The sequence below is a fragment of the Aquila chrysaetos genome, chromosome 20 (assembly GCF_900496995.4).
Source record: "Aquila chrysaetos chrysaetos chromosome 20, bAquChr1.4, whole genome shotgun sequence".
NCBI lineage: Eukaryota > Metazoa > Chordata > Aves > Accipitriformes > Accipitridae > Aquila > Aquila chrysaetos.
In genome coordinates, this window is record NC_044023.1 from 14,202,187 (window position 1) to 14,213,571 (window position 11,385).

At 71.6% G+C, this 11,385-nt stretch overlaps 1 protein-coding gene across 2 annotated transcripts; it reads left to right on the top strand.

Annotated features, from left to right (window-relative positions):
- The first annotated feature begins 160 nt into the window (after positions 1-160).
- LOC115353759 (laminin subunit beta-2-like) lies at positions 161-10,515 on the top strand. Of its 2 annotated transcripts, none has more exons than XM_030043625.2 (33): positions 161-214; positions 360-524; positions 626-761; positions 930-1,003; positions 1,126-1,314; positions 1,390-1,453; positions 2,317-2,519; positions 2,607-2,727; positions 3,033-3,221; positions 3,297-3,476; positions 3,553-3,665; positions 3,774-3,853; positions 3,931-4,066; positions 4,246-4,401; positions 4,516-4,643; positions 4,726-4,843; positions 4,961-5,153; positions 5,246-5,389; positions 5,514-5,745; positions 5,821-5,984; positions 6,064-6,288; positions 6,898-7,112; positions 7,205-7,301; positions 7,370-7,742; positions 7,814-7,998; positions 8,075-8,316; positions 8,388-8,591; positions 8,684-8,828; positions 9,201-9,408; positions 9,492-9,633; positions 9,741-9,917; positions 9,993-10,152; positions 10,237-10,515. In XM_030043625.2, exons 1-33 carry the CDS (start codon positions 164-166, stop codon positions 10,371-10,373), a joined length of 5,346 nt encoding a protein of 1,781 aa, XP_029899485.1. In that variant the 5' UTR covers positions 161-163; the 3' UTR covers positions 10,374-10,515. The 2 variants fall into 2 exon arrangements, with proteins under 2 accessions (XP_029899485.1, XP_029899483.1); XM_030043623.2 differs by having other exon boundaries at positions 164-244.
- The last annotated feature ends 870 nt before the right edge of the window (positions 10,516-11,385 follow it).

Genomic DNA, 11,385 nt, shown 5'->3' on the forward strand with positions numbered 1-11,385 from the left:
GAGGGACCGGGACGGGGACGGGAACGGGAACCGGCGGGGCGGGACGGGAACGGGGACGGGGACGGGGACGGGACGGGACCGCCGGGCACCTGCCGAGCGCCCCCTCTGCGCGCCCCTTGCGCCCCCCCTTGCGCGCCCCTTGCGCCCCGGTTGCGCCCCCGCCATGCGGAGCCCCGGCGCCCTCCTGCTGCTGCCGCTGCTGGCCGGTGAGTCCGCCCCCCCCCCCCCCCCGCCTTCCACCCCCGCAGCGGGGCCCGGTGGGGGCCAGGGTCCGGCCCGGCCCCGCCGCCCTGTTTCCGGGCAGCTGCGGAAGGGGCCCGGGCACCCCCCAGCGCCCTCAGCCGCCCGCTGCCCCGCAGGGCTGGGGGGGGGCCCCGGCCCCCGATTCCCCCCAGGGCTGCGCCCGCGGCAGTTGCTACCCGGCCACCGGCGACCTGCTGGTGGGGCGAGCCCCCCGCCTGAGTGCCACCTCCACCTGCGGGCTGCGCCGGCCCCAGCCCTACTGCATCGTCAGCCACCTCCAGGTGAGCGGGACGGGGACGGGATGGGGACTGGGGGGACCGGACGGGGATGGGGGGGACAGGACGGGGATGGGGACGCACACCGCCGAGCCTCCCGCTCGCAGGAGGAGAAGAAGTGCTTCGTCTGCGACTCGCGGCGGCCCTACGACGCCCGCGCCAACGCCAACAGCCACCGCATCGAGAACGTGGTCACTACCTTCGCCCCCCGCCCCAAGAAGGCCTGGTGGCAGTCGGAGAACGGTGAGCGGCAGGGCGTCCCGGGGGGCTCTCCTTCCCTTCCTCCCACGCTGAGGAAGTGTGACTCAGCCGGCGGCCGCGGCCGCGCCCCTGGACCGCGGCCGGGTGGGGGGGACGAGCCCCGGGGACCCGCGGGTGGGTGCTACCCACAGTCACGCGTGCCATCCCCAGGCGTGGAGCACGTCAGCATCCAGCTGGACCTGGAGGCCGAGTTCCACTTCACCCACCTCATCATGACCTTCAAGGTGGGTCCCGGCATGCAACTACCCGGGATGGGATGGGATGGGATGGGTTGGGATGGTACAGGATGGGATGGGGCCTGTGGGGGCTGTGGGGCTGGCCATCGTCCCACTTGGATGTCCCGCAGACCTTCCGCCCCGCGGCCATGCTGGTGGAGCGTTCAGCCGACTTTGGGCGCAGCTGGAAGGTCTACCGCTACTTCGCCTACGACTGCGCTGCCTCCTTCCCCCACGTCCCCCGTGGGCCCCCGCGCCGCGTCGACGACGTCGTCTGCGAGTCCCGCTACTCCGACATCGAGCCCTCCACCGAGGGGGAGGTGAGGCCCTGGCAGTGCCACGGGAGGGTCGCAGGATCACCCGCTCTGCCCTCACTGCCCTGCTCTCCCCGCTAGGTGATCTACCGGGTGCTGGACCCCGCCATCCCCATCCGGGACCCCTACAGCCCCGCCATCCAGAGTGAGTCGCCCGCCCCGGGCTCCTGCCTGACTGCTCTATTTTGGGCGCAGCTATTTTGGCTGCTCTCTCCCTGCTCTGAGCCCCACGGTGGGGTCAGGGCCAGATCCAGCCTGTGGGGACTCGGGCCCCTCCTGCACACCCCCACCCCACCGGGGGAGCAGCTAAAGGTCAGGCTGCATCAGGTCGAGCGGAGGGGGACAGCAGTGTCGGAGCCGTGCCGGAGCTGAGCGCAGTGCCGAGTGGCGGCTGTGGTACAGGATGGGGTCAGTGACGGGCAGAGGAGTCGGGCCGGGTGCAGGACACAGCGGGTTAATCACCCAGTGCTAAATTTAGGCTGGGAGCAGGACGGGAGGAATCTGCAGGGCAGGGCTGCTGGGAAGCTGCAGTCCCAGGGAGCCGTCCTGTCCTGCCGGGGCCCCCAAGGCTGCGCCCGCTGGGCACAGTCATCCTCCGGGCACAGCGGTGAGTACCCCGATGCCCTTGCCCAGAGCACTTGTTCTGCACTGGTGGGGTCCCAGCTCGTGTCTGCTGGGGGGCCCTGCAGGGCCCCGGCCCATGCACAGCCCCAGCGAGTCGTGCACAGCCTGACTGCGTGCAACCACGTGCATGGGAGCCGAACCACCGCAGCTACGTACAGCCCAGCCGGGCCACGTGCGACCACGTGCATGTGAGCCAAGCCACGCGCAGCCCTGTGCCAATAAGCCGTGCCATAGAAAGTCACTCACAGCCCAGCCCGATGGCGCGCAGCCCTGCACAGACACCCCATGCCACGCACAGCCCAGCCCAACTGTGCACAGGCGAGCCGAGCCGCGCACGGACGAGCCCGGCCGCCCTGTGCCAACGCTGGTCTCTCCCCGCCCCAGACCTGCTGCGCGTCACCAACCTGCGGGTGAACCTCACCAAGCTGCACACGCTGGGGGACAACCTGCTGGACTCGCGGCGGGAGATCCGGGAGAAGTACTACTACGCGCTCTACGAGCTGGTGCTGCGTGGGAACTGCTTCTGCTACGGGCACGCCTCTGAGTGCGCGCCGCTCAGCGGGGCCCCCGCCGCTACCGATGGCATGGTAGGGTGAGCCGACCCCGCGTGCCCTGCCGGGGCCGGGTAGCTGGGCTGCCCGACCCTGCAGCCCCTCACCGTGGTGTCCCGGCAGGTGCACGGGCGCTGCGTCTGCAAGCACCACACGCAGGGGCTGAACTGCGAGCGCTGTGAGGACTTCTACCACGACCTGCCCTGGCGCCCGGCTGAGGGCTCCAGCACCAACGCCTGCCGCCGTGAGTGGCCTGCGCTGGCACTGGCTCCTGGCACAGAGATCCCGGTGCCAGGGCTGGCAGGCTGCGCCGTTACAGGGGTTTTGGGGTGCTGCACACGGGGATATGGTTGGGTGGGGACTGGCATCCTGCACACCAGTTGTGGGGGGTTGGGGATGCTGCCTGCTGTAGTTTGGGGAGGTTTGGGGTTGGGGTGCTGCATACTGGGGTGAGGGGGGTCAGGTCTGGGGAGGTTTGGCACTGGGGGTGCTGCCTGCCAGGCAGGGGGTTGGGGTGCCGCATGCCGTGCCACGGTGCCGTCCCCGCAGGCTGTGACTGCAACGAGCACTCGCGGCGGTGCCACTTCGACATGGCCGTCTTCCTGGCCACGGGGAACAGCAGCGGGGCCGTGTGTGACGGCTGCCAGCACAACACCATGGGCCGCCGCTGCCACCTCTGCAAGCCCTTCTACTACAAGGACCCCAGCAAGGACCTGCGGGACCCCGCAGTGTGCCGAGGTCGGTGCTGGGGGGTGTGCGGCATGGGGCCAGGGCGGGGGGGGGTCAGGGTACTGACCCTGCCTGCACCCCCAGCCTGCGACTGCGACCCTGAGGGCTCTCTGGATGGGGGGCTGTGCGACAGCGCTGATGACCCGGCCCGGGGGCTGATTGCGGGGCAGTGCCGCTGCAAGGAGAACGTGGCTGGTCCCCGCTGCGACCGCTGCAAACCCGGCTTCTTCGGCCTCAGTGCTGCCAACCCGCAGGGCTGCCAACGTAGGTACCGGGACATCACCTGCCGGGGTCGGGCACGTGGCTCGGCTCCGCCGGACGCTGCTGGCTCTCTGTGCAGGGTGCCAGTGTGACCCCCGTGGCACGGTGGCCGAGGGCAGCCGGTGCGACCCCGTCAGCGGCGAGTGCTTCTGCAAGCGGCTGGTGACCGGGCGCAACTGCGACCAGTGCCTGGTGAGTGGGGCCGTGCCAGGGCCCGTGCACGGTGCTCGGGGGCCGTGCACAGTGCTCGGGACCGTGGCACCACAGCCGGGCACTCCCTGACACCCTTGCCTTCTGCAGCCCGAGCACTGGGGGCTGAGCCACGACCTCCCGGGCTGCCGGCCCTGCGACTGCGACGTGGGAGGTGCCCGCAACAACCTGTGAGTCTTTGCGGGGATGCAGGGGGTGAGGGGCATCCCTGCCAGCACCGGGGCTGATGGCGCCGCCGCGGTACCAGGTGCGCCATGGAGACGGGGCAGTGCCAGTGCCGCAGCCATGTGATGGGAAGACAATGCGGCCAGGTGGAGCCCGGCTTCTACCGCATCAACCTGGACCATTACACCTACGAGGCTGAGGATGCTCGGCTGCATCAGGTAAGGGACAAAGGTGTCCCTGGGGGGGGGCATCAGGCAGAGCAGGGCACTAGGTGGCTCTTTGCAGGGTCCCTAAGCCAGCAGGCACCGCTCTGCCCCACTGGGGCAGCAGGGCAGAGTGGTACCTGCTGGCAAAGGCAATGTTTTGGGTCCCATCTCGCAACCCCCCCTCACACCAGGGCTCGGTGGTGGAGCGTGAGCCCCCCACGGACCACCCGGCTTCATGGACAGGGACGGGCTTTGCCCGCATGCTGGAAGGTGGCTGGGTGGAGTTTCACGTGAGCGACGTGCCTTTCTCCACCGAGTACAACGTGATCATCCGCTATGAGCCCCAGGTGGGCACCAGGTGGTGAAGCTGGCGGTGGGATGTATCGCCAAATTGGGAAGTTGTGGTGGTGGTGAGTACTGGACGGTGAGGCTTTTTGGCACAGCCCTTTCTCTGCCGGCAGCACCCGGAGCCCTGGCAGGAGGTGAGGGTAAGGGTGCTGCGCCCCAGCCCTGTCTCCGCCAGCAGCCCTTGCGGAAACACCATCCCGGCTGATGACCAGCTCTCCACCAGCCTCCCCTCCGGTGCCAGGTGAGCACCTTGCTGGGACCAGACTGTGCCAGGGCTCGCGGGAGGCACCCGGCTGCCCGTGCTCTGCTTTGCCTCCACCCAGGTACGTGGTGCTGCCCCAGCCCGTCTGCCTGGAGCGGGGCGTCTCCTACACCCTCCGCCTGGAGCTGGGCTGTGCCACCGGTCGGCAGGATCCCACTGCCAGCGTGCTCATCGATTCGGTGAGGGGCAGCCGGGCAGAGGGGTGGGGGACAGGAACCCTTTGGGGGGGCAGGATGCGGCCGTAGGGGACACAGGGAGAGACGGGTGTGACATCCCACTGACTTGCCCCCCCCCAGCTGGTGCTCCTGCCTCGTTACTCCTCGCTGGAGATGTTCATCGCGGGCGACCCCGGCTCCATGGAGCGCCGGCAGACCTTCGAGCGGTACCGCTGCGCCCAGCCCTTCCACGCCGCGGGGCCCTCACCCGTGGCCGAGCCCTGCTCCAGCCTCCTGCACAGCCTCTCGGCCATCCTGCATGACGGGGCGCTGCGTGAGTACAGCTCCGCGCCCCATCCCGCGCCCCGTCCCGCGCCCCGTCCCGCGCCCCGCAGCAGCCGGCGCTCACCCCCTCTCTGCCCGCAGCCTGCCTCTGTGACCCCCAGGGCTCGCTCAGCGCCGAGTGCCGGCCCCAGGGTGGGCAGTGCCAGTGCAAACCCAACGTCGTGGGACGGCGCTGCCACCGCTGCTCCCCGGGAACCTTCGGCTTTGGGCCCAGCGGGTGCCGAGGTGAGTGCCGCGAGGCTGTGCCAGCCCAGCCTGGAGAGGAGCCCGAGCACCCCAGGGCTGGGGGCACCGGGGGGGTTGCTCTCTGCAGCCCGGGGACTGACACTGGGGGTGCCGTGCCTTCCAGCGTGCCAGTGCAGCAGCGAGGGGTCGGTGAGCACGGTCTGCGACAGTGCCACGGGGCAGTGCTCCTGCCGCGAGGGTGCCCATGGCCCACGCTGCGACCGCTGCCAGCCCGGCTACTGGGGCTTCCCCGCCTGCCGGCGTTGCCAGTGCAATGGGCACACCGAGGACTGTGACCCCTGGACGGGCAGCTGCCTGCGCTGCCGCGACCACACGGATGGCGAGAGGTGCCAGAGGTAAGTGCGGTGTGCGCCTGGACCGGGGCAGGGTGCTGCCGGCAGCCCTGGTCCCTGCTGACCTCCAGCCCGCAGGTGTGCGGCCGGGCACTTTGGGAACCCGGCGCTGGGCTCCGGGCAGCACTGCCGGCCCTGCCCCTGCCCCGAGGGGCCCGGCAGCCCCCGGCACTTCGCCGCCTCCTGCTACCAGGACAGCCGCTCCCAGCAGGTTGTCTGCCAGTGCAGCCCTGGGTACACAGGTGGGTGCCCGCCGCAGCACGCTCGGTGCCCTCGGGGGTCCCCCGTCCCCGGGCGCTGCCCAGTGCTCTGTGCCGGCAGGTCCCCGCTGTGATGAGTGTGCCCCTGGGTACTACGGGGACCCGCTGCAGCCCGGCGGGCGCTGTCTGCCCTGCCAGTGCCACGATAACATCGACATGACGGACCCAGAGGCGTGCGACCGGCGCACGGGTCGCTGCCTGCGCTGCCTCTACAACACGGCGGGACCCCACTGTGCCGAGTGCCAGCCTGGCTACTACGGGGATGCCACGCGGCACAGCTGCAGGCGTGAGTACCCACAGACACGCCGACACAGTTGCGTGCAGGGCCCAGCACATCACTGGAGACCATGCGTGCCCATGGCTGCCCTTGCTCGTGCACGGCGCTGTGGGGTCCCTGCAGCCCTGCCCTGCTGTCTCCTGCTGTCTCCTCTGCCCAGCCCTGGCATTGCAGCCCCATCCTTGTCCCCATGCCCAACTTGTCCCATCCCATTTACATCCTCACCTCGTGCCCATTCCTGTCCCCGTTGCCATCCCATCCCCACTGCCACCCTGACTCTGTCCCCATCCCATCCTTATCCCATCTCTATCCTGACCCTGTCCCTGTCCCATCTCCATCCCATCCCCATCAGTGGTCCTCATGCTGTTCCCATCCCACCTCCATCTGGTCCCCACCCCATCCCTGCCCAATCTCTGTCTCCATCCTGCCTCCACCCTCACCCATCGCCATCCCCATCACATCCCTCCCTGTGTCCCTGTACCATCTGCACTCCCATCCCATCTCCATCCCAATCTCATCCCCATCCTGTCCCTGTCCTCATCCTGTCCCCATTCCCTCTCAGTCCCCCCCCCGCCCTGTCCCCATCCCTGTCCCTGCTCAGCCCCCGTCTGGTTCCAGGTTGCTCCTGCAACGCGTTGGGCACCGACGCCAGCACCTGTGGGCCCCAGCAGTGCCAGTGCGATGGGCGCAGCGGGCAGTGCCACTGCCTGCCCCACGTGGAGGGCCAGAGCTGCGACCGCTGCAGCCCCAACTTCTGGAACCTGGGCAGCGGGCAGGGCTGCCAGCCCTGCGCCTGCCACCCCCAGCATGCCCTGACACCCGCCTGCAACCAGGTGAGACGCAACGGGGACAGGGGACGGGGGGACGGGATGGGGCTGGGAGCGCGCTGCAGCAGCGCCAGCCTCGGCCGCGCCGTGTCTTTCAGTTCACCGGGCAGTGCTCCTGCCGGCCGGGCTTCGGGGGCCGGACCTGTGCCGACTGCCAGGAGCAACACTGGGGCGACCCGCGGCACAACTGCCGAGGTGAGAGCCGGTGCCGGCGGAGGGCCTGCAGTGGGCCCCACGGCACCCTGACACCGCTCTCCCCGCAGCCTGCGACTGCGACCCCCGTGGCATTGCCAGTGCCCAGTGCCACCGCAGCAGCGGCCACTGCGACTGCCGGCCCGGCATCTCTGGAGTCCGCTGTGACCAGTGCGCCCGGGGCTTTGCCGGTGCCTTCCCTGCCTGCCAGCCCTGTCACCCCTGCTTCGGGGACTGGGACCGGGTGGTGCAGGACCTAGCCGCCCGCACCCGGGCGCTGGCGCAGCGGGCCAGCCTCCTGCAGCACACCGGGGCCGCCGGCGCCTTCGAGGGCACCGTCCGGCGGCTAGAGGAGAGCCTGGCCACCGTGCGTGACGTGGTGGTCGCCCGCAACGCCACTGCCGCCACCGCCGCCCACCTGACGCATGCCACGGAGGGGCTGCGGTGAGCACCCAGCGTGGGGCACGGCTCCCGGGGCGGCCTCGGCGGCGGGTTGTCACCCCCTTCCCTTGCAGGCGGCAGATCGAGGAGGCGACGGAGAGGCTGACGCGGCTGGAGGGGGGGCTGACGGCCACCCAGGACGCCAACTTCAACGCCAGCCACGTGCTGAGCGCGGTGGACCGGGGCGCTCGTGCCCTCAACCACAGCCTGCAGGACCTGGAGCAGCGGCTGCATGCCCTCAAGACCTCCAATTTCCTTGGTGAGCCGTGCTGCAGAGCCGGGCCGGGGCGGCGGGGCTGTGGCCGGGGGTCTGACGGTGCTCCTGCTGTCCCCAGGCGCCTACGACAGCATCCGCCAGTCCCACTGGGAGTCACGGGAGGCCGAGCGCCGGGCAGATGCCTCCACCCGTGCCGTGCCAAGCCCCGTCAGTGCCTCGACGGCCACCCGGCACCGCACTGAGCAGCTCCTGGCCAGCCGGCGAGATGACTTCAATCGCCAAAACGCAGCCAGCCGGCGGGCACTGATGGACCTGGCGGGGAGGGCGCGGGTGCTGAGCCTGCACCCGCTCAACGAGAAGGTGGGACACGGGGAAGGGACCTGGGGGGGGGATGATGCCTGGAGCCGCCCCGAGCCCACGCTGCCTTGCAGGTGTGCGGTGCGGCGGGCGATGTGCCCTGTGCCGACAGCCCCTGCGGGGGAGCCGGGTGCCGAGACGAGGACGGAGGACGGCGCTGCGGGGGTCTGAGCTGCGGTGGGGCCGTGTCCACGGCTGACAGCGCACTGGACCGGGCACGCCATGCCCAGGAGGAGCTGCGGCGGGCTGCTGGCGACGTGGCCCAGCTCTCCCACAAGGTGTGTGGCACGTGGGCACTGGTGGGAGCGGCTGGCATGGCCGTGCCCCCCAGCCCTTGGGGCTGGTGCTGAGGGTCTCTGCCTCTGCTCAGGTGGCCGAGGCCAAGGGGAAGGCAGATGAGGCCCGGCTGCGGGCGCAGGCAGCCCTGGACAAAGCGAACCAGACCAGGGCCCGCGTGGAGAGCTCCAACAGGGAGCTGCGGGAGCTCATCAGCCAAGTCAAGGCCTTCCTGAGCCGTGAGTGCCGGCGTGCCGGGGGGGGCTGGCCGCCCCTGCCCGACACCGTGTGGCTCTGCGCCCGCACCACACTGCACTGACCCTGCATCGCGCCGCACTGCATGGTCCCCGCACTGCATGTGGGCTGTACCACCCTGGCACTGCACTGCGCAGACCCTGCCCTGCGCTGCACTGCACGCTCCCTGCTCTTCCCCGACCATCCCCTGCCCCCCAGCCATCCCCTGCCCCCCAGCCATCCCCTGCCCCATGCTCCCTCCCCATGGCTCCCTGTGGCTCCTTGTGGCTCCCCCCTGCCCTCCACTGCCCATCGGTCCACCCGTCCCCTCCACTCCGGGGTGCTGCAGGGGACACACTGACAGCTCCCACCCGCAGAGGAGGGGGCTGACCCCGAGAGCATCGAGGTGGTAGCCAGCCGGGTGCTGGAGCTGTCGCTCCCCGCCGCGCCGGCCCAGATCCACCGCCTGGCTGAGGAGATCAAGGCACGGGTGCTCAGCTTGGCCAGCGTGGATGCCATCCTGGAGCAGACGGCCGGTGACGTGCACCAGGCCGGGCAGCTGCTGCAGAATGCCCAGCGGGCCAGGTGAGCCCAGGGACGTGGGGAAGCAGCCCCCCCGGGGACCCCCAGCCCAGGCTGGCACTGAGGCCGTGCCGCCCTGGCCGCAGGTCGCGGGCAGAGCGGGTGAGGGACATGGCCGAGGCGGTGCGGCAGGCACTGGAGGAGGCGCGACAAGCCCAGGGCATGGCGGAGCAGGCACTGCATCGTGCCGCCGGTGACATCCAGCACAGCGAGAGAGTCCTCGGCACGGTAAGGGTCCCGTCCGCACGTCCTCAGCCTCACGGGGATGGGCAGGGCCCCGTCCCCACCATGCGGGCATCCTGACCGTGCCAGTCCCCCATGGCACCGGTCTCCAGATGCAGGACCAGACAGCGAGCGCAGAGCAGCAGCTGGCGGGTGCCATGGGGCGGATCGGGCTCCTGGACGGACAGACGGACGCCCTGAAGGTGAAGCGTGCCAACAACAGCCTGGCGGCCACGCGCGCCCAGGAGGCGGCTGGTGCTGCGCGGGACCGAGCCGGGGAGGCCAAGCAGGTGGGTGAGCGGTGGGCATGGGGTGCTGATGGGGGTCCCGCGGGGGTCCCGCTGACCAGCCCCGCTGCCCAGCAGGTGCTGGAGGGGCCGTTGCGGGACCGGTACCGGACGGCGCAGGAGCTAGTGGAGCACCGGGCGCAGGGCGCACGGCAGGCGGGCAGCCGGGCGCAGCGGCTGCGGGACGAGGCCGCCGGGCTGCTGCGAGATACCCAGGGCAAGCTGCAGCGGCTGCGAGGTGAGGCCGGGGCGGGGGATCTGGAGGTGGTGGTCGGGGGCGGGGGGAAGGCCAGGCTGACCCGTGTCCCCCCTGTCCCCGCAGCGCTGGAGGAGGCCTACGAGCGGAACGAGCGGGTGCTGGACGCCAAGGCGGCCCAGCTGGGTGGGCTGGAGGCCAGGATGAGGGAGGTGCTGGCCACCATCAACCAGCAGGTCCAGATCTACAACACCTGCCAGTGATCCCCCGGAGGGGCCCGGACCCCCCACCGCCCCCGGCACTCACTCTCCCCCCCCCTGCCCGGCCTCTGCCTGCCCCCCGGAGCGGTGGGCAGGGTGGGGGCTGCGGGGCACCCCCCTGTGTGAATAAAGTTCCAGAGCAAGACTGCCTCGCCTCTGCCGTGGGCCCCACAGGGGCCTCCCTGAGCCCCCCCGGGGGTGGGAGCAGCCTGCCCCTGCCAGCCCCTGGGTGTGGGGCACTGCGTGGCTGGGGGTCAGCCGTGGGGCTGGGGGACAGGCTGTGGGGCCGAGGGCCCCTTGTGGGGCTGGGGGACCAGCAACGGGGCCCGGGGACACGGAGCGGGCCCGGGACACCCGCTGCAGGCCGGGGCCAGGCGGCGCCGCCCGGCCCGTTGCCATGGGAACGCCCCGGCAACACCCCCCCCCCCCCCGCCCCGCCCCGGGCTGGCTCGCGCCCTTGCCCGCCCTTGGGGGGGCGGGTCGTCCCTCAGGCGCCGTGATGGCGTCACGGCGGGCGTCGTTGCCATGGCGCCGCCGGGCCGGGCGCCGGCAGAGGGAGGGAACGAGGGCCGCGGCCGGCTTCGTCTGGCGTCACATGACCGCTTTCCCTCCCCCTCCCTCCCCCCCTCCCGCTTTCCCTGCATCGCACTCCCGCGTCACGTGGGTTCGTCCGCCGGCTTCCGGAAGTGCGTCACGGGCTCGGGCCTGTCTCCTGAGTCGGCCCGCTCGGAACTTCGGCTCGAAACAAAACAGACCGGAGCGGCGGGCGGGGCCGTGAGTGCGGGACGGGACGGGGCCGGCGGGGCCGGGGCGGCCCGGCGGGGCGGAGAGGGGCGGCGCGGGTTGAGGGCCGGAGCCGGGGCGGCGGCGGCGGGCAGGGCCCACGGGGCGGCGGGAGGCCGGGATGCGGCCCGGGGGCGGGGAGCGAGGCGGTGTGGGAGGGCGCAGCGGATGGCGGCGGCGGCGTGAGAGGGGCCTGAGGCGAGGGGGCTCGGGGTGGGGCGGGAGCTGGGGG

What these genes read in the sequence shown, in the direction of transcription:
- LOC115353759 (XM_030043623.2), top strand. Translation starts at nt 164, where the DNA reads ATGCGGAGCCCCGGCGCCCTCCTGCTGCTGCCGCTGCTGGCCGGTGAG. An exon ending in TGACACCCGCCTGCAACCAG is followed by an intron (nt 7,113 to 7,204) that starts GTGAGACGCAAC and finishes CGTGTCTTTCAG; the next exon opens with TTCACCGGGCAGTGCTCCTG. An exon ending in TGGCCCAGCTCTCCCACAAG is followed by an intron (nt 8,592 to 8,683) that starts GTGTGTGGCACG and finishes GCCTCTGCTCAG; the next exon opens with GTGGCCGAGGCCAAGGGGAA.